This window comes from Macadamia integrifolia, chromosome 6, assembly GCF_013358625.1.
Source record: "Macadamia integrifolia cultivar HAES 741 chromosome 6, SCU_Mint_v3, whole genome shotgun sequence".
NCBI classification, from domain to species: Eukaryota; Viridiplantae; Streptophyta; class Magnoliopsida; order Proteales; family Proteaceae; genus Macadamia; species Macadamia integrifolia.
The window spans coordinates 31,495,208-31,517,686 of NC_056562.1; the positions used below are offsets into that span (position 1 = coordinate 31,495,208).

Below are 22,479 nucleotides of genomic sequence, written 5' to 3' on the forward strand. Positions count from 1 at the left end.
GGGGGATGGGGGGAGGTGGGTGGGTTGCAGTACTGACATCTTCTATGATATACTGAAAATTCTGTGATTAAAGGGTTATGACACACTAGTTGGTGAACGTGGAAGCCTGCTGAGTGGTGGACAGAGGCAGGTAATGAAGTTAATTTTACTGGGTGAAAAGTTTTACATGATCAGGGTTATATGAAGTACTTAGCTACTTCAATTTGCAGAGGATTGCTATTGCCAGGGCTCTGCTAAAAAATGCTCCAATTCTGATTCTTGATGAGGTATGTTCTCAGAGACTATTTCTGTCCCTACGGATGTTCTCCACTTCCCATGGATTGTCCTGATGCTTCTCATTTTCAGGCTACCAGTGCTTTAGACACAGTAAGTGAGGGCTTGGTCCAGGAAGCTCTTAACCACCTGATGAAGGGGAGGACCACATTGGTTATTGCTCATAGATTAAGCACAGTCCAGAATGCGCACCAAATTGCTGTTTGTTCGGATGGGAGGATTTCAGAGCTAGGGACCCATTTTGAGTTGTTGGCTCAAAAGGGTCAATATGCATCACTGGTTGGCTCTCAAAGGCTTGCGTTTGAGTGATTTGGCCAGGAACGAAAGATAGCAGTTCATCTTCTCAGCTACTTTGGAGAGAAGATGTAAAAGTTTGATCTTTTCTTGGATTTTTCTTTGCCATACCGACTCCAGTTCTTAGTATTTTTCTTTCTGAGTTTCTGTTTCTGTTTCACACAGATGCTCAAGTATGCTGTTGTTTGAAAGCAGAAGTCATGGAGGTTGCTTTAGGGGACTGTTTCGTCTGTTATATTTATGTACATTATGACTGTCCCAAGAACCTGCAGTGACGGGAGCCTCGTGCACTGGGTACACCCTTTATTTATGTTCATTTGCAGATCTTTCTAATTGTTTTGGGAAAAAATCAATTTCAGGTTGCTGCAAGCTGGACGCATTGCTTGTGTTTTACGGTGGAGGTTTAGTTGCAGAATTGCAGGAGACAAATGCCAATATGTCAAGGAAATTTTTTGTTTCTTTATAAAAGTTTTTGTTGTTAAAATAAAGAAAACTGAATGCCAATTATTGTCTTTGTCTCTGCAAAACTCAAACATTAACCTAATGAAGGTTCTCAAGATAATGTTTTGGCTTCCCATGTATGTTAACAAATCAACGAAAAGCAGGTGCTGTGATAGACTACAAACAACAAATAACGAAGAAGTTCTGACTGGTTTACCCAGAGCTAGCTTCCTACTTGATCAGGGGATTTGTAGCTTTAACGATCTAAAATCATGTCAGCCATCTCATATGAAGGGAGTATATGGTTGAAGGAGCAGACAAACAATATCCAGATGATATCCAATTCCCTTTAGGAGCTTGCCGATTCTTCTCATGATCAGCCTATGTTTCCTACATTTTGATTTGCTGCACGATGAAGAGCATAATTTGTTGAAAATATTCATCGAAAACGTATATGCCGTTGACAAGCCGACGTTGATGATAGGAAATGAAACATACACAGTATCATGAGCTTGAAAACACATGGAGAATCTTATCAGGAATCAATGGGGCTTCGTCATGCCACTGGTCGCTCTCCTGTGGTTCAAATCAGGTCCTCACAAATCAGCTTTTCAGATTAAACAGCTCCATAGACAGACCCCTATAATAGTGCACTTGCTTATTGGGCCATGAGGAGACACTTCAAAGCTGTGCTTAATTGGTCATAACAAAAACTAATGAAAACTTAGATAAAAAGAAAACATGATTTGTGATTGTTTCTTAGTACTGTTATACACCATGTCTTTTCCATGACATTCTTGTTGATCATTCAAACATGTTGTCCCACGGTCATATGATCTTGGATCAGAATTGACATGGACCGATCTGGTGCATAGTCTAAAAATTGGATCTTCTCGTTTTGAATTGAAATTAAAAAGAAACACAAGTAAACTTTACCCCCGCTTTATAGAGAGGTTATTTTTTAATTTGAACCCATATGTTGGCTGAAGTCCACCTCCATACATTGGGGTTAAGAGAATGTAGCAGTTGTTCCTCGATTGTCAAAATCAGAATCCTCCACTATATAGTTTCTCACCTTTACTAAGTTCCGCGGTAACAAAAAGATTCCGAAATAGCGGTTCCGATAGGGCCTGCGTTCTCTGTCCGGGGTATATGGACCGTGGTCTCTTTCTCAGTACCAGGGTCTACAATGTTACTGGTGGACCTTGAGTCTATTTCGCCAATGACTCACGAGAGTCACGACCCTCGCAGGCGATTCCCTCGTAGGATCCAACACGAATATGTTACCTACTTACTACTATATGAACTAATCAAACGGTTGTGATATTTCATCTTAATCTGCTTCTCAAACTGCGCACGAAGCTTCAAATTTTGAAAAGGCCTGCGCATTCGCTCTCTTCTTCTGTGATTTTTTTTTTGCATTAATTTCAATAAAACAGCTTCAATCGAATCACCATGAAAGGAATGAAACGATTTGGTCAGTCGGACTCGAATCTCGACTCAAACGACTTGGCTGTAAGTTTAATTTTTCTTATTTGATGTCCCGTAACCCTAATTCTGTTCCTGTTCTGTTTGATCTTGGTCTTTGCTGAGATGAACTTGGAGCATCGATAGTTGCAAGAAGTCTAGGGTTTGAGCTTGTTTGTTCTTATTGGAGCGAGTTTTGATTCGGAATGGAACTCCTTTTCTTAGTGTTTCTTAGGGACGATAGTGGAATGCCAATGCTCATTGTACTTGTAGATGCCACAAAGAAATTTTTGATAACCTGAAGCTTAGAGTGAAGTCATTTGAGACTTCATACTGGTACTGTGACATCAATTGCTTGGTTCTGCCCTTCTGCAGTGCTGCTTTCTCGGATTAGGATATGGCATTTTTCTTTAAAGTTTGGAGCGGCACTGTTGCTGTTTCGTTTTGTATCTTTTTCATTTTTCCGTAATTCTGATTAGTGCATGTGTGAAGTGTGAACATCCCTTCCTTTTTTTGTTCTGATGCAGTTCCGGAGTAAGAGAATAATGGAAGCATCCCCTTTTGATAATCGCAGGGCAGAACCATCTCGGCAGCATCCAATGGCAGAACGCAAGTTGGATGCTCACCGAGCAGCATCAGCTCATCAGCATGTGAAAGCACTCAATACCCAGTTTGCCAGGTTATTCTCAGCCTTCTCTACGGATTTATTTCAACAACCCATGTTCTGGGACATATTTTGTCATCACTTTGCTGTTTGCATATACTGGAATGAAATCATGAGTAGCCCTACTACTGAGTCGAATCTGTGTTGTTACTCAATGGATGCCTACCAATGCAAGCTTGACATTAGGATTTTATTTCCCTTGAGTCAAATTAGGAGTTCATAAATTATTTAGGAATTTGGAATGTAAACATGAATAGATATTCATCCTTTTCCCCTTTCAAAGTTTAGCCATTTGTTGAAGTTCCAAAACTGTTTAGTCTGTTCATCCAGTTCTATGGTTACAAATGTGTACAGAAATCTAGACAGAGAATCTGTGTAAACGTAATCATATATACTAGAAAAGACACATTCTTGCAGTGGAACTGTAAAGTGTAAATTGATAATGCATTTCATCATATATTGTATCTTATCATAAAATCTTAGCTCAACTAAGCGTTAAATAGTTATTGAGTGACCAACTTTTATTTCCCCAACTCCAGTGAAGCTTCTTTGAGGCTGCATTTGTGGAAAGGATAAGAGTAATTTAAATAAATGGCATTCTAAATCATTTTTAATGGCTCAAAAACTGAATTCTATTACATTAGACTCGAGAGGTACCTTTTAAACTTGAGACTGATCTTGACCGATACACCATACTCCTCATTCCTTTTAAAAAGAAATATAAAATGATAGATCATAGAATTTTAGACCTGAAAATTGTGATCCTCTGCAAAGTGGGGGTAAGGCTGCGTATATTATGACCCTCCCTAGACCCCGTAGTGGCGGAAGCGTCGTGCAATGGGTACACCCATTTTTTTTAGATCATAGAATTTAATGACAATGCTGGAGTATGATTGGGTCCCACATGGTTCTACTTGTTTACTGGATGACATGGTGTATCCTTGATACAATATTACGGAACTCAAACTGTAGGAAATCATTTTGAAATATCGAATTATCAAAACCTAGACAAAGGATTTGGTTCTTATAATTTGAGAATATAATACTGAGGGAATAACTGGAAGACAATTGTAGAAGGAATGTTGCTAGTCTGCAAAAGATTTCTAGAACTCCTGCGTGCTACTTCCTCTTTATGTTATGAAAATGATTGGTGTTTTGCAATCTTCAATCTTACATACTTTGTAATTCAAATGTCTCTTTATGCACCTCCCTCTCAAAGAAAAAGAAAACAAGGTTTATGTATTAATGATTTTTTTTTCTTCTTTTCTATATGAGCAGTTGGGTGCAAGCTCAGATGCAAAATCACCCAAATGAGCTTTGGGGAGATGGTGTTCAAGATTACTTGACTCATGCTTCACAAATTATGGTAGACTCTCGATCACTCCTTGAGTCCTTGTAACAAATGAAGGCTTCATGTATTGCTTGTGCACATTTAGCTGTTAACATTTCTAAGTTATATGCTTTCATTGCTTTTGCTACTTGCTGTTATGTTTACTCGACTAGTAACTGAAAATGCTAATATGTTATATTACCTTTCTATAGAGTTTATGTATGAATGAAGATGGAAAATACCATTTTAGTTGATCTTGGTTTATTGATAAAACTAATGATGATGAAGGTACTTCCATTTTGGATCATGGTAATAGGTTTCATGGACATCCAGGGAAGATATCTTGCTTAGTGGTTAAGTTGAACCACCAGGTAGGAAAGGTACTTCCATTTTGGATCATGGTAATAAGTCTCATGGACTGTGCTAGATATCTTGCTTGGTGGTTAAGTTAAACCACCGGGTGGGAAAGGTACTTCCATTTTGGATCATGGTAATAGATATCTTGCCTAGAGGTTAAATTGAACCACAGGGTAGGAACTTTGATTGTGTCAACTATAAAATAAAATCAACATCCCCCAAGCTGAATCAGTTGTACTAGATGGCTCAATCCCAAATTGCATAAAGAGGCCAAAATTTTGAAACCACAGCCTCCTGATTTGGCATGAATCTGAAGTTCATTGATGCAGTAACACTCTCATGGATGGACCAATTTGAACCAGCCTGGAAGCCCTGACCAAGGAGAACCAGGTCCAACCTGGCTTCCGGTTCAGTAGAGACTAGAGATATCTAAGGTATTTTTTTGTGGGATTATTTATGTAATTGGGATTTTATTTTTTTAATATAGGAGTTAGACAACGATAAGAGTCGTAGGAGATAGAGTTCTTTCAGTTATGGAGTCTTATTTCTTCTTCTTTATATGTAAATGTAAGCCACCATAGAATTGGAACTGAATGATTGGGCAATTTATGAGTTTTACGTAAGCTGTGAAGCTGTTGCATGACTGTCGCTGGTCAAATGATGCCCTCTCTTCTTACTTAGTTCGATAAACCTCTAACCTGGTCCTCTCTTCCAGGTTTGGTTTCCTCGTCTTCTTTTTATTCCTCTATTCTTTGTCGTCTTCCTATTTCTGCTTTTAGTTTGAATTTCTCTCAAGCTCGTCACTAATCTGTTTCTGGGTGACCCAACAGCCCCACATATTTGGACCAAACTCTATTGATCCATCTTTTTTCTTCCTGAGATTTGGTAAGTTGGGTATACTCCTTAGAGTGACTCAGCCTGCAAAATCTGGGATTAATACCTTGCGTGGATTGTGAGTTCCATGGCCAAGTTCGGACCAGGTCTGGTGATTTCCGCCAGATTCTATTTCAGTCTTTCCTGTTAATTATTTAGTTGTTCTTTTGGGTTGTCTTTAGTAGGATTTAAGAGGGCTGGGAGTTGCCGTTCAGCCCCTGAAATTTCAGGTCATTTGGACTTCATATTGGTGAGTACTGAGTTCTCCCACCTGCAACCAAGGAAGCTTACCATTGGTTTCTGTTTAATTTGGAAGGTATTAGAGAAGGAAAGTGTTTCGAGTAAATACGTGAACATAGTTAGAGATATGTATGATGGTGTACTGACTGTTGTAAGAACTATGGGGGGGGAGGAGGGTAATGAATTCTCAATTAGAATTGGATTACATTAAATATCAGCTTTAAGCCCATACTTGTTTGCACCAATCATAAACGAGCTGGCTAGAGAGACATTGAACATCGGATCTATAGTATAGTTATACGACCAGCAATGATGTATATAACTAAATATTGGGCAGTGAAAAGATAATATATCAACAAACTTAGTGTAGCTGAGATGGGGATGTTGAAATGGATGAGTGGTAAAACTAAAAAATAAAAAAATAAGGATTGAACTAATTTAGGAGTAGCTCTGATGCATGATAAGTTGCGGGAAAGTCGTTTGAGGTGGCATAGACATGTGCAACGTGGGCCTTTGAGTGCTTCAGTCCGGAGGGGTGGTTTGATTCATAGTGAAGGAGCTAAAAGAGCCAGAGGAGGCCTAAGATAACTCTAGGAGAAGTGTTGAGCAAAGACATGCATAGGTTAGGACTAATAACTATATGGCTTCGAATAGAGTTGATTGGAGGAAAATGATCCATGTGGCTGATCCCATTTAGTTGGGATAGGGCTGAGTTGAGTTGAAGAAGACATTCTTCTTTATTTGCACATCAGGACAAACTTTTTATTATTACCCAAAGCCCTTTTCTTTCATAATTTGTTTATATGTTAACCAAATCTATTCGGAAATTCTAGAAACATACTCCCTTTCAAATTATATTTACTGTTTAGTCCATGTTCCTTTTTTTTACCCAAAAGGGCATAGTTATCAAGACGACGCCCATAGTTGTCATGGCGTCATGGTGACCCAAGGCGGTGGAGGGGTGGCTAATCGATTTGGCGGTGAATTCCCCCGCTATGGCATTGCCATGGCGATCAAATCACCCATGTGTTATTTTTTGTTTTCCCTATTTTCTAAAGTTATTTTGTATATTATAATATATACCCTATGAAATAAAAAACCAATCAACATTAAGGAACATCAAGTCATAAAAATCAACATAGTCACACTCACATCAAATCATAAAAAAATCAACATGATTTATTGACATTTAGAGAAATGCTTTTCTTCTATAATAAGTTTTATTGGTCAAATGATTTTATTTTTAGATGAGACATTTTATATTAGGTATAATACAAAACTAGCTTTCCAACACGTTTGAGATTACTTAAATCTGAGTTGTTATGACATAGCTATGTTTCGGTCAAACTTATTTTAAAGTGTGCGAATGTTGTTAAATTGCTTGAATGGAAATAATTTTATTGACATCAAAAGAAAAGATTATTTTATTGAACTTTTGGTTTTTAGCAATGTTTTACCATGATAAGATTTATAAAATTTTCAGAATTGAGAAAAACCTTAGCATTCAAAAGTTAAAAATCGCCCTATAATAAAAAAACTCAGTTTTTGTTATTGGACCGGGGGGGGGGGGGTTAACATTTTATCCTTTTGGAATTTGATTTTTAAACTATTTTTATTGGATTCAAATATGGGGTATTTGCTTATTTATGAATAATATCTTAAGAAAATGAAATAACAAAATATAAAAACACTTACTTAAATGGTATTTGACATAAATAAGGGCAAAAAGTATTAGGCAGTATATAGTGCAATAAGGCGACAGTTGCCTAGGCCATAGGCAACGCGACACCTAGGCGATAAGGTGGCTCAGCCTGGGCTAGCACCTTGGTTGCCTAACCGACAAGGCGTTGCTATGATTTTTGACTATCCTCCATTGCTTTGGTCGCCTTCTCACCTTGATAACTATGCAAAAGGGTCATAGACTGTTCGGAATGTTTTGAAATTGCCGCTGCACCTTTATATGAGTTTTCTTTATTCTTAGTGCCATAGCAATCAAATTAGGGTTTTGAAACCTAGGTTGCATCAGTGAGGTAACTGAAAAACCTTCCCGATGGATAGCCAAATTTATTGTGAGGTCTCATGCATCATGGGCTACCTTAGATGTTGGTTCTGCACAGTTGAAATGAGGAATAATAGCCTTCTCACCTCCATAGGGTTGCTTCCCTAGCAGCTTCTTCTTATTATCAGTGCTTGTGTTTTAGGTTTTGTAGTACTGAATTTTTAAGTTTAAATGCAAGTATAGAAAATTAATCCACCACAATGAGCTTCTTGCTAGATGCTACATATTCTAAAGCACTTTTTGAGTATCGAAGATAAGTTCCTCAGCATCTAAGCAGATGTGGTTTTATTTTTGACGGTGCATGATGTTATAATTTAACAGTTTATTAAAATGTGTCTGAAAATATTTAAATATGTTCAATATAATTCTTTCTGATAGTGCTAATGAAGTTGTACCCATATGCTTGTGACACCGAGCTTGATTTCATTTTGTATCATTCTTATATTTTTTTTAAATCACCCTCTCATCACAGGAGAAGTTCCACGATGTTGTTGATTGGCTTAAAGCAAATTCTGCCAAAGCAGAAAGTGTGTCCGTAGGTTCACAAAGCTCTGAGAAAAAAGCAGTGCGTGAAGCTAAGAGTGATGGAATTAAACCACTACATGAGAAAAGTGTATTTGGTTTAGCAGGTTCACAAAACTCTGAGAAAAAAGCAGTGCCTGAAGCTAAGAGTGATGAAATTAAACCACTACATGAGAAAAGTGTATTTGGTTTGGCAGGTTCAACTTCAAGCTTTACAAGTTCATGGAACTCTGCTGGCCTATCCAACAATCAGTCTCCATTCTTGTTTGGTATGAATTAATTCTGTGGACTTGGTTAACTGTCACTAATGGTTTTAGGAAGTCACATTTAATACCTCCAAGATTCCCATTGAGATGCCCGTATAACAGATTGAAATTGGAAGGAAAAATAATGTTTAAATGTTAAATAAGGGAAACTAGTAGAAAATTATTGAGGAAGTTTAGAAATTGAGAATTGCACTGGAACACATTTGCATGTTTATGAATTGTAAAGCTTCCCTAGGAAAATGGGGAGCTTTTCTTTGTATCCTTTTACTGGACCTAGTTTATGTGAATTTTTTTGTGTGAATGCTGAACATCCATTTTTCCACATTGCTTTCAGGGTATCAAAATTCAGTTCCGTCAAGCCATGAAGCTACAGATGATGCAGATGGGGGTGAGACTATGAATTTGTTGCCTTTTGTTTGCATAATTGGAAGTTCTTTAAAGCCGAGTGCTCATAATTCTTTCATCCTTTCTGTTTTTGGAGTATGCGTAAGAATGATAGCATGTATCTTTGATTAACTCCATTTTCTGAAATGTTAGATATGAATTATCCAAACATGCCTCATTGTATTAAACAAACTGGCCATAAAATCGATGTCGTTTGTAATTCACTATCGTCTATTCAACAATGTATGAAGGGTGCTCTCACTTGTTCAATATATGGCGATGTGTGGGTAGATGTGAATAGTTTAATGTTGGCCGTGGGTTAACCAAACTTTACAGTTTTCATATCTAATGAGCATCAAAACAATGAATTCACTTCTCTTTAACAATGGAACTAGTACAGAACTAGGTACTACATTGACTTGATGATGTAGGCAAAGTTGTCATGGTGTCTAGGCGACCCAAGGCATTGGAGAGGGTTCAAAAACAAGGTGACACCAACAAGGCGACCAAGGCATCTGGACGCTTAGGCGACGCGTTGACAACTATGGATGCATGTGCACTACCTTGGACCAATCCGAACCCATTTGGGTACCCAGACGGAGATGAACTGGGTCCAATCTTGGGTCTTTAGTCTGGTAGGATATTTAGGATTTTGTTTTATTTATTGATATAATTATGTATGGAGATCTTTTAATTTGGGTAGCGTAGGAAAAGTTTTAGCAAGTTTTAAATTGTTTTTGGTTAGGAGTCTTAGAATAGTTGTTTCCTTTATGGAGTCTTTTGTTCTTTTATTATTTATATGCTTGTAACCAATGTATTGAGAAGATTTGAAAAGAATGAAGTGAGTTTAGTTGGTTGAGGCTTGTGTGGCGTGTGTATGCGAACTCCCCCCTCTTCTTGTGCGATTCCCTCTCTCCCTTGCAATCCGAAATCTCCTCTCAGATTCCCCCCTTCTTCCTTAAACGGCCCCCACCAATTTGGTATGAGAGCCGAAGTATCCATCTCCTTCCCCATCAACCTCTAACATTCTCTTCCCATTAATCCTATTCCTCTCTTGAGGGCTGCAATAAATTGATTATGTTGGCAAAACCGAACCCCTTCTTTACTCTTTCTCTCTTGCAGCAATACACTCTGTCAACCTCCACTAAAAAACCCACAGTCGACTCCTGCAACCATGCCACCCTCCTTTGCTCTCCCCTGTGACCTCAATCAGATAAGCAAAGGGAGCGAGTGGCATAGAAAGAAAAAAGAAAGAGAAGTTGCTTCATACTTGGTTTTAGACGACAATACTGCTGGTTCGAACCACCACCACAGGTAGACAGGATCTCTTGAGAGTGCTCTTCCATCAAACTGCACATTGCTCATGTTCGTTGGTTGGACGACAGTTGATCCCCCTCCTTACTTGTACCTGAGATCCTTTGTCAATCAAGATTTTTTGTGTGGAGGAACTCCTTTGCGAAACCCACCGCTGCTAGCCGTTGACCTTCCACAAGCTTCCGCCATATTTTGGCGCTAGTTTAAAACCAACCAGTCCATATCATTAATTCCGAGGATGATGTTTTCATTGAATTTTCATTTTCTCCGTATTTTAATGGTGCTTATTGTGAGGCGTTCAATTCTTCTAATCACATTATCAAAGTGGGTCACAACTGGTTGGACGGGTAAGAAGGTGTGGTTGATCATGCTCGCAATATGTGAATCTTGAAGCTTTCTCATTTATCCAATACCTTTAATTTGAAAGGTTTACATAGTGATGTATGCTCAAAGCCAAAGAGAAACCACCAATGATCTAACCTCAACAAGGGAAACCAATAATGGCAATGGAAAATGAGAACATTGTGGATCAAGTGGCTTTGATGTTAGCTCCAAGCTGGCCTCCCTCCATCACCGCACGGTTAGTGATACCCCAAGGAACAGGCTCATTGTTGTCTGCTGGGGTTTTTCCTCCATTCTTCCCCCTGTAGCGATGGTTTGATTCTTTGTGGCTGTTCCCCCACTTTTCCCTTTGTTTAGGTTTGCTCTCCCTTATTTGTTGGTTGTAGCCTCTCTCCCCCCTTTTCTCCTCCCCTGTATATTCTTTCCTTTCGTACTATAATATTTTATTCATAAAAAAAGGTAAAGTTGGAAGTTGGAAGTCAGTGCAGTGAAAGCTATTCGCCCATCATGAGTTCGTTCTTCCCCATGATTTTTCAACCATTGATGCAATCCCAAAGCTTCATATTTTGGATTTTTTTTCCAGTTGCAGACAAGGAGCCAGTGGCCCCTATTTGTGTGCTTTTATTTCTACTTCTACTATCATCCATATATATATATATATATATATATGTAAGATGTGTCTTTTCTAAAGGTGAATCAATTTGGACTTTGTATTGTTTCATTTCTTTGGCTCAAAGGAGAAGCAGAGGATGAAAGTGAATAAGAGAAAGAAAAAGGACAAAGAGGGGGGGGGTTTGCTTGCTTTAGTTTAACGGACCCCTCATCAAATGGTAGATTTGGCATAGTTCTCCCTCCCTGAGCTTAGAAGCATGCGGTTTGAGAACTTTATTTGCTTCAACCTATTGTATATGTATATGGTTTGTATCGATTTTGATAAAGTTGAGGTGCAAATTAATGAAGTTATATTTGACCAAGTTGTTTTTAGATATTTGGGGTTAACCATAAATAAGGAGGGTGATATAGAGGATGATGTTTCTTAGAGAATTAAATTATGATGAATGAAGTGGAGAGGTGCAACTGGAGTGTTGTTTGACCAAAGCATTTCTGTAAAGCTTAAAGGAAAATTCTATGGGACAATTGTAAGACTGGCTATGATATATGCGACGGAATCTTGGGCAGTCAAGAAGAGTAATATAGATAAACTGGATATAATAGAAATGAGGATGTTGAGATGGATGTGCGGCAAAATTAGGAGAGATAGAGTAATGAATGACTTTATCAGAGCTGATTTTGGGAGTTGCCCCAATTCGGGGCAAGCTCTGTGGAGGCCATCTGAGGTGGTATGACCATGTTCGACAGTGATCCGTGAATGCACCAGTAAGGAAGAGTGATTGGATTCAGATGGAAGGAGCTAAGAGCTAGGGGCAGGCCGGATATGACTATGGGAGAAGTAGTTAGGAAAGACATGCAAAGTTTAGGTCTCGACTCTAGTATGATCTCAAATGGAGCTGTTTAGAGGGCAAAGATTTGTGTAACTGATCCTTTTTAAGTGGGATGTTTATGAGGTGTTATATCTCTTTTTTTTTTTTTTTACTTCTATAACTATTTACACTTTTACGGATCCATGTAGCTGACCCCATTTAGTTGGGATAATGCTAAGTTTTGTTGTTGAAAATCCATTACCAAAAGGAAGAGAAAACACGGAACATTCCTTGTCCCCAAAATTAAGGGGGAGAAGATACAGGATAATGCAAGCAAAAAAAAAAAAAAATACGAAGCTCACCCCTTAGGAAGGAGGGGACAAGGACGAGCAGGGAGGAGGGGAGACCCCAGGAGACGACAATATGCTTGTTCCTTGGGGAGCTATCACATCTGGAAGAGATCCTTGACACTTTACTTTTTACTTCAAAGACTATGGAGTCCCAAATCTGAAGGAAGTTTCTTCAATTATATGACCATTTCCTGTGGTTACGCTCCATCCAAACATGACTATACAAGAGACAACCACTCCAAAAGAAAGCTTTGCCACCACATCACAAATAGATTTGTTGGCAAATGTCATATCCATCAAATCCATTCCCTTTGAAAGGGGCAAATTTTTTTACCCTTCGCCAACACTTAACTAAAAGGCTGGACCAAATTAAAGGGGAGAAGGGACACACGAAGAAGAGATTATTGATATCTTTAGAGGCATTCCAACAAAGACAATATGATGGGAAAATTGGAATCTACCGATGGATGAGGAAAGCCTGCATTGGGAGGCTGTAAGTGAGGGCCTGTTAGATAGAGAAGCTGAGACGAGGGGTGTGGCCCTTGAACCAGACCAACTTGCACCAATGAGAGATAAATAAGGCCAAAGAGGAAGGAGACCAAGTAACAATATCACCTAAACCTGGAGGTCTTCTTGGAATGGAAGGCAAGGCATTTCACATATCGGCTAACTAAGGAGAGGGGAGAGGGGCCCAACCATCATCGCTAATAATTGTCTGCAGCCACATACTACTTGTGAAGCCCCAAGTTGTTATTTGGATGAAACATTGAATAATGGTTCTAGTGCCAGTGGAAACGTCATTTTGGTTAAGGTTCAAGTAAAATAAGTAAACCTTTTGAACCATGGAGATAAAATTACTAAAAGTTATTGAGTTTCACACCTTCAAAAATCAGGTTAGGTCCTTGAGAAAGTCCAAGGCTCTCTTTGGTCTAATTTCTATTTATGTATATAACCACTTTATGGGTCATAAATAATACTTGTTTGGTTAATCCTAGATAGAATAGATTACAGAATGAAAAATAGGTTTTGGTATGTTATATATTCTTTAACCTGAAACTTTGGGGTATCTTAGCAAGAAGTCGGTAAAGGTGGATTTTCGTACTCCTAACTTCCAAGATATTCAAGCACAAGAATCATGCTCTTCACACTGCAGCCAAGAACAAGATCGTAATTGTTTATATTTTCGACGGTGAGCCCCAAGTTGTGAAGGAAGTTTTATTTGTTATAGAAAGAAGGGAACAATGTTAGAACATCGGGATTCGGAAGAATAAACAGATTTTTACAAGCCTCAATCCACTATTGTGTATTAATCTGCTTTTAGTTCAAAGTTAAATTTGCAAAAGAAAACACCCAGGGAAATTATTCCAGAATTACAGATTATTGAAACCGAGAAAAAAGGCTATTAATATCAAGTCTTAAACAATTCTATGTTGTGGAACCTCCCAGTGGCCATGAGTTGGGACCAAATAGTTTTTTCACATCATAATTGTCAAGGCAATGCCTATTGTATAGGCATCCAGGCACCCTTTGCTGCAAAGCACCTCAGTCGCCTAGGTGCCTTGTGGGTGTCGCCTTGACATCTAGGCCCCCTCCAATGCCAAGGGTCACCTAGATGTCCTGACAACTATGATTCAAATAAGAAATAAAACAGAAAAATGGTGGCCAGGCCATGAGTTGGGCCCAAATAGTTTTTTCACATCATAATTGTCAAGGCAATGCCTATTGTATAGGCATCCAGGCACCCTTTGCTGGAAGGCACCTCAGTTACATAGGTGCCTTGTTGGTGTCGCCTTGACATCTAGGCCCCCTCCAATGCCAAGGGTCACCTAGATGTCCTGACAACTATGATTCAAATAAGAAATAGAACAGAAAAATGGTGGCCAGGCAATGAGTTGGGGCCAAATAGTTTTTTCACATCATAATTGTCAAGGCAATGCCTATTCTATAGGCATCCAGGCACCCTTTGCTGGAAGGCACCTCAGTCACCTAGGTGCCTTGTTTGTGTCGCCTTGACATCTAGGCCCCCTCCAATGCCTAGGGTTGCCTAGATGTCCTGACAACTATGATTCAAATAAGAAATAGAACAGAAAAATGGTGGCCAGGAAGGTTAGTAGTAATTGAGAGGAGGAAGAGAGATAGGGCGAGAAGAGGGGTGGCAACTGGTGAGGCTGGTGAACAGAGTTACACAGAAGAGGTGGGACCCTACCTGGTGATAATGGTGATGCGGGATCTAGGGTTTCAAAGGGAGAGGAACAGTGGAAGAGGGTGAAGGCTGGAAGGTACTGAATACCCGGTGATAGTGACACGATCGCTTCTCAATCTGGCACAAGGTTGCTGCTCAATTTGGCAGCGGGTACTTAATACTAATACCAGGCGAGTACCAAGCACACGAGAGAGGAGGGAGAGAAGGAATGAGTATTGATAGGTTTCTTTCAAGAATAAAATGAAATGACCAACATGCCCCTTTATTTGAGGGTTATGACTTATGAGCATGTGCTTATCAGTAGTTAGTGCATAAACAAACCTAAATGGTTTTTGGCCATAAATGACAAACAACTTTTCAACTGTTTATGAATTTTGAATTATTTGTATTTATGAGAAATAGAAATCATACCAAATGCATGTAAAAATAGAAATGCATTATATGAATATAAATATAATCAATAGCAATGAGAGCCTAATTTAATGATGTTATGGGATATGATCCCATCTGTTTATTGTTTGTCCTGCATTCAACATATGGCCCATTTCAACGATCAGTATTTTTTTTTCTTTACTGTAAAATATCAAACCAGTAATCAGAACGTTTCAAGCCTAATTTGTTTAAATTATATTGTCATATTTTATTAAGAAAAATTCCAAGAAAAGTTTAGAACGTCAATTTACTGCTCATCAGCATACTGAGTGCTCTTCTTTTGGATTTCCAGAAAATGATACAGAGCAGCCAAGCAGCCCATCTGTGAAGAAGGCTGAGGAGAAGGGTATTGTTGTGGTACATGAAGTCAAATGCAAACTATATGTAAAGGTACTTATGTTGGAAATCTCGTTTCTGTATATTTTATTGGTACCAAGTATCATGCACTCCCTTAGCTTGTAGTTAGTATGACCCATACTGTTGATTTACTGAACAGTTCCATGAGCTTGCTTCTTAAAATTTTCTAGTGTCAATTGTCTGTTTGAAAGATATCTTATATTTTGAACTTCAGAGCCTGGAAAATAAAAAGTTTTCTACAACACTAGATTCAAGTTCCTCTAGACCTGCTTGCTGTTTTATCCTATGTCTGAGGTTCTTTGATAGACCAAGTTGACTTCTTTTTTTCCTCCCCTTGTCAAAAGGATTATCATGCAAGACATTAGGGAAGGCCTTTTTCATCATCACTACCCGATTGGAGTTTATAACAATTCTCTCCAATCGGTAGGACTTCTCTTTCCTACCTTCTATTTGTTATTTTTTAATTCTCTCATTTTGTGTTCATTCTTCGTGGTATGAGAGTTTTGAACATCAACATTTTGGGTCCATCTTGTTTTGAGAGTCCCTCTTTGGTTTTCCTTTGTTGTGGTTACGACCACCTATGCTGTTTTGCTCTAATGTGAAACCCTAGTTGATAGAACATGAAAAACTAGAGCTTCTTATGATAATGATGGTGGATATAACATGATACATTGCTTACACTTTTTGCATGAAGATTCTGCCTTACTGTTACAGTCTACATCACATGTTGTGAAGCTTGTGTCACTCTTGTATTTCTCTCTTTTGGCTGCAACCTAAATGCATTTGACCATTGGATGCCTGTCTTTGCACTATTTACAAGACTCCTTTATCATCTCAAGTTTGGTGGTGATCAGATAAGTGGGTTGTCTTTGCTTGGTAGTTTCTGAATTCTGGAATTTTGTGTTTCTAGTTTCTGACCTATCATTATAGCTACACATCCAACTATTGGATCGGTCCAAGTTTTTGGTCGATTAATCTACTATACCTGCCCTCTATTCAACCTAATTTTTTTACATCTGAAGTGTGGATTTACTGATTGTATTTCTCCCACTGCTGATTTCATACATTGCTTGCGGTATTGGCTTATTGTGGTTGTTGGTCACTTGTGGTTATATCCTTGACTTCTACAACTAATCCTTAGTTGATTCTTTTATCTTCTTGCTGATCTGAAGAAAGTTTTTGGCTGATAAAATCTTATTTCTTCTGTTGATGGTTGGGTATATTACTTGTGGTACAAGTCTCTTAACAACGGGTTTCCTAAATTTTAGGAACCTTATCCTCAGTCCAAGTCCTGGGAGTTCATTTCTCTATTTATTTATTGTAATAGTGGACTGATTTGGGACACTTGAAGTGAGTGAATGTTAGGGGAGTTTTTTTTTCCCCTGTTTTGTTCCTTTCTTTAAGAGTTTGGTTAATTAGGAACTCTTCCAAAAGTAAGCCTATGTGTGGAGGAAGTTCCTTATCTTTTCCTTGGCTTTTTCTGAAGGAGGGTTCTACATGCCTTACCTTTGCTTGGACTTTCAATGAGTGCACACACATGATGTAAAAATAAAACAACTAGGTGTTTCAGTGTTTGCTGATCTGTAACTTCATGGGTGATGCCATTCACATTAATTCTATGTTGCAGGGTTTTTTTTTTTTTTTTTTCTTTGGTTGTTGTTGTTGGAATAGTGTTGCAATGCTTTGTGGTGATCCTTATTGTTTTGGGTTTGCAGTTGACATTTATTATGTCACTATCATGATTTTGACTAGTTACAGATTATGTTAATTTGCATGGTGTCTGGTTGCTTATTATCTATGCAAATGATTAGATCATATTCAGTGGTTAACCTTGCTTCTTTTCATGTAATCCAGTCAACTGATCCTTTAGATAAAGATGCTTGGAAAGATAAAGGCATGGGTCAACTAACCATTAAATGCAAAGAGGGTGCAAGCAAAGCTACGAAAGAATCCAAACCGACTATTGTTGTTCGGAATGATGTATGTTTCCTTTCTTAATTTTATCCCCTGATAATTTGAAAACTTGATTGTACATTCAAGCTTCATAAATCCCTATGCTTTTATTTTTATTCTTTTTCCTGGACCAAAATATATGGTTGATGGAATTGCATGAAGGTCATATTATAACTGTCTACTGGGAAAAAGAATATTTATACATCCCTGATACACTTAGTACTTAAGCTTCCCTGTGACAGTGAAGGTGCAGAATTCATGAGCAGGGTCCTGTTTTATGAGTATGGCTCCCAAAATGTATTATGGTTGACTAGGAGATCATATCACCGGGAGAAAAGAAAATGGGATCAAAATAGAAAGTGGTATTTTTAGATGGCACTAAACCATAATCCCCTAACTCAATTAATTGGTGTATTGTATTTCAATTATCACTTGTTTTCAACTCCAGTGTGCCCAACCTCCAAAAAAGGGACAATCCTCAGCCTGGATTTGCTTGGTTTGTAGACATTAGTTCTATGCGCAATTTAATTCTGTTTCAAAGGCTTGGTTTTTGGTCCAACGTGAGAGTCTGTTCAAGTAATGACAGATCCGCACTTAAACTACCAAATAGCCAAGAAAATCCTTCAATTCGGCAGTTCCAACTACCGCATTGATGTATTGCCCTAAAGCTGTGATCATCTGTTTCTGCCACTTGAAAGGATATTTATCAGCAGGGGAGAAGGTTGTGCTCATGATTTTAATCCTTATTCTTTGAATAGTGAGTGCCTCTGCATGAACCCCACATCCACCGCCCCCCAGTGAGAGAAAAGGGAGGGTGTATTGGCAGTGGAAATGCGCCTATTATGGCCTATCCACAGCACTTCTCCCCTTTGGTAGAGCATTCTCATGTTATGTTCATATGACCCATCTGACTACTTGAGAATTGAGGTTCAATCTGTTGAAATGAACATTATGTAGCACATTTTAGAGAGGTAAGCAGCCCTGCCTCTCTCTCTCATATGGGTATCTAAATACTTGATCTGGAAGCCCTTCCATGTGGCTTTACTTGTATAACAATCTAAATATTAGTACCATTATTTTACTTATTGGATATCTTGAGAGTTTTCAATTTTTATAGCATTCAATTTGCTTCTCCATGATGATTGGTTGCAGGTTGGCAGGGTGTTACTCAATGCTTTATTGTATCCAGGCATCAAAACAAACTTGCAGAAGAACTCTATTGTTGCAATATTCCACACTTCGGTGAGGCCTCTTCAAGCTGAATCTTTGCAATATTTGTTTTGGAAAAATCTTATTGTAACCTAAGTGGAGAACTCAAAGTTGTAACCTTACTTTTCTACCTTTTTATTTTTTTATTTTTTCAATGAGGGTAAATCTTGGCATTTCACATAAAAACTGCATTAGCATTAAATAACTTTCAACCTTTTGAAAACTCTGTTTTACCCCTTACATTAAATAATTTGGGGGAATAAGACAAGGATCGATTAAAAGAAGGTTATATTCTTAGTTCACCACTTTGGTGACAACAACTTGCAGCCATTTGTTTTTGTGGACCCGAGTGGTGACAAAATTAGTATCCAATTTTCTGTACGTTATTACACTTTTTATTGGGATGTACAACAAATGAGTTTGATATGCATTACTGGAGGACCTGTGAATTGCTGATGGTTTCTTTTGGCCCCCATATAGTGACAAGAATTGGATAGTCATATTTGTGCATTTGCATGACATGAATTTCATGGCCTCACACCTGTTTTTCATCACTTTTACAGGATGAGAATGGTGAAAACAATGGTGGTCATGATGATGTTAAAGCACGTACCTACTTAATGAGGACGAAAACAGAGGAGGAGAGGAATAAGCTGGCAGCAGCAATTCAAGAATATGCTCCAGCGTCTTGAAATTAATAAAGTGATATCATAGCACTTGTCAACTTTAAGAGGCAATTTCTTCCTTGGTGAATCTCTTTTTTTTTAATGCCAATTTTGCAAAGGGGTAGCTTGTTTGAAACTGAGCATCTATCCTAGAGCTCAAACAAGTGGGGTATGATCTTCGCAAGTGAATCATGGTATGTATACGAGGCTTCTGTACTTGTAATATAATAGAGGGAATGAAAGTAGTTGAGAATGTACAATTACAAAACCAATTTTACAATGGGCCATTATTATGCTGTGATTCTTGGGAAGTATATAGATTGAATCTTACTTTAATAAAAAAAAAAAAAAATCATATTTGTTTTAACAAAGTTTTTTTCTAGAGATGCATAATAGTAATTCTTCAATGTGAGAGGCTGTTTTGTATGTCAAATTCATGACCATTATAGTTGTCTGCTCTTTTAAAATTTTTGTCCTGTATTTTTTGGTATTTCAGTTGCCAACTAGTGGAAGGCTGATGCTTATTTTGACTAAGCTTAGATGCGCTGAAGTCTGGACTGATCCAAAGCCTCAAATTTTGTTTTCAAACTGTTATGTATTTAATACAATTAAAGCCTTATCCCAATTTAATTGGGTTGGTTACATTGAGGTTTCAAGTAAGGACGAATCAAAACGATTGATGGGTTATGATTGATTATAATAAGGTGCTGGTTGTCTACTTGACACATCACTATAGATCAATCACGAACTTATTGCGATAGATTCTTATGTATTTGATATTTTTCCAAATGAGGAGAAGACACAAAAAGGGCCATTACCAATGTCTCGTCATTGGTGCATTCAGACTATTCTCATTTAACCTTAGTAACAACTTACAAAGTACAAAAGATAATTCACGTTGGTAATGTCTCTTGGGAATGGAGTAGGTTTTTCTAGATGTATGTCCGGATCAGGTACTCATACGAGAATCATTCTCTCGTATGGTGTTTGATCCACATTTGGACTTTACTTAATCTCTCTTATTTTTTAATTGATTTTTATTTTCAATAAAGTCCAAGTGTAGTCCAAGTGTGGATCAAACACCTCATACGAGGACTTGATCCACACTTGTGAAAAGAACACACAAGTAACACCTTGCCTCGCCTGCCCTAGCCTGTGTTATGTGTGAAAATAAACACAATGAGAGCATAGTGAGCATTTCTTCCAATGAACCATACTCGTGTAGTTCTCATTATATATATATATATATATATATATGGGAGAGGGATAGGGATGCCGTCGATATCAAGTATGCTAGCGGATAGCACCAATAGGAACACATGATGGAGTATAATTCAGGAAGGATATGAGGGTCATTTCAGAAAAAAAAAAAGAGAGAGATAGACACAATGGGTGCTAGCATACTTGATATCGACGACATACTCAACCTTTTCCTTATATATATATATATATATATATATTCATTCATTCTCTTCCAAAATCAATGTGCGGCCAAAGATTTCCCACTTCTATGTTTTGCTAGAAGTAACATTTATGAAGATCTTGTGTTCTAACACTTAGGGGAGACAACATGTGAAGCTTCTTTATAAAATGATAATGGGAAAGATTTCTACAAGTTCCTATTCCCACACTCAGACACGAACGGGTATGGATATATTCGGCATGCATGGGGCAGGTAGGAATTTTCACGCCCAATTGTGTATAAACGTGGGAGACAGAGACTGGCAGAGATCTCCTGTCGAAAGATAATATATCTCCATGACATCACCTAACTATTTAATAAAGGAGGTTGGTTGATGAAGTTGCAGCATTTGCATTTTGTTTTGGAGTCTAGTGTGCATACGAGGACTCTGGTTGATAGATTTGGTTGTTAGTCTATAATTGGACTGACTGGTTTCTAGTTTCAATGAATTTTTAATATTATTGGAAAAAAAAAGAACGCTTGATAGTGCCCCTTGTGGCCTCTCATATTGGTTTGTGAAATGATCACTCTACCCCTTCTGTATGTTCATGTACGTATTTTTCATTGGCTCTTGCACTGATATTGGTAACGGGTCACACAGCATAGCAAACAACCCCCCCCCCCCTTTCTTAATAATAATAAACCTGTAGTAGTTTGAATCCTATTAAAAGACTTTTTCTTTTCAACCAAAAGATTAGAAAAAAGGTTTCTTGACACCTTGACAGCCTGGATATCTCTTTATTCATAAACTGATAATTTTCTTTTTCCCCCATTTTTTTGAATGAGAGATTTTTATACACCCTGAGAAAGGCAGGATTTGTTCCCAAGGTGTGGGGATTTTTTTTTTTCCTGGTGATAATGGCGATTCCAACCATTAGATATATAAGGAATAAGTGTAGATAGGGCAATTATAAAATTGGGTAAGAGATTGCTATCTAATCGCGTATCTTTGCACTACCCGAAGGGCTAATGAGAATACACACAAGGGCATATAAATATATGAAATTATTGATTTAACAGGGAAAGGGTGGTTATTTCACGCACTAATGTATCAAGCCCATGAGTACATACATTCACGGCCAGACCTATCAAATGAAAAATATATAAAAGAATTATACTAAACAACTACACTTTATCTCACCTGCGTTTGTAGTCCAACGGTTAGGATAATTGCCTTCCAAGCAATAGACCCGGGTTCGACTCCCGGCAAACGCATTGATTTTTTATTTTTCATATATATTTTTGAACTTTTTCTGAAAACCACCAATCCGCTCTCGCTCACCAGGTTTGGGTTGATTTCCCTTTAACTACTCAGATGTTTCAATTCATTAAGTTTGAAAATTCCAAAAAACACAGACTAACCACAGAGCTTAAATACGTAGCAGCGGTTAGTAAGAGTTGGGTTATTCTCTACTCCTCGGCATCAAATGGGCAAGAGGCTTGTACCCAAAAAAAAAAGGGCCAAGGCTCTGAAAATTTTCAACAATAACAATCAAGCATTTTCCCAACAACAGATTTTGGAATTTTCAGCAAACTATATTTATTTGACATGCCAGTAAGCACTAGTTATAGACCAAATAGAAATTAAAAAAAAAAAATTT

General features: G+C 38.0%; 2 protein-coding genes and 1 non-coding gene across 5 annotated transcripts in view; all 3 read left to right on the forward strand.

Annotated features, from left to right (window-relative positions):
* LOC122081711 (ABC transporter B family member 28) overlaps nucleotides 1–1,142 on the forward strand; it is an 8,701-nt gene extending 7,559 nt beyond the window's left edge. Inside the window, exons 14-17 of one of the 2 annotated variants that reach the window (XR_006141168.1) lie at nucleotides 74–130; nucleotides 210–266; nucleotides 346–638; nucleotides 733–1,142. Coding sequence is in view for 1 of the 2 variants with exons in the window: in XM_042648908.1 (XP_042504842.1) it covers nucleotides 74–130; nucleotides 210–266; nucleotides 346–582 (351 nt within the window). In the remaining variant the exon portion in view is untranslated. Of the gene's footprint in view, nucleotides 1–73; nucleotides 131–209; nucleotides 267–345; nucleotides 639–729 lie in introns of both variants that reach the window. The other variant, XM_042648908.1, reaches the window with a different exon arrangement.
* Nucleotides 1,143–2,327: 1,185 nt separating this feature from the next.
* On the forward strand, nucleotides 2,328–19,787 carry LOC122081712. 2 transcript variants are annotated; one of them, XM_042648909.1, is made up of 9 exons: nucleotides 2,328–2,523; nucleotides 3,003–3,154; nucleotides 4,418–4,505; nucleotides 8,471–8,789; nucleotides 9,121–9,174; nucleotides 15,525–15,622; nucleotides 17,444–17,569; nucleotides 18,695–18,784; nucleotides 19,315–19,787. In XM_042648909.1, the coding sequence occupies exons 1-9, from the start codon at nucleotides 2,464–2,466 to the stop codon at nucleotides 19,441–19,443; spliced, it is 1,116 nt and encodes a 371-aa protein (XP_042504843.1). In that variant the 5' UTR covers nucleotides 2,328–2,463; the 3' UTR covers nucleotides 19,444–19,787. The 2 variants fall into 2 exon arrangements, with proteins under 2 accessions (XP_042504843.1, XP_042504844.1); XM_042648910.1 differs by lacking the exon at nucleotides 2,328–2,523 and adding an exon at nucleotides 2,702–2,811.
* A 2,234-nt stretch (nucleotides 19,788–22,021) lies between these two features.
* Nucleotides 22,022–22,093, forward strand: TRNAG-UCC. The gene has a single exon. It is a non-coding gene; the product is annotated as a tRNA-Gly (tRNA).
* The last annotated feature ends 386 nt before the right edge of the window (nucleotides 22,094–22,479 follow it).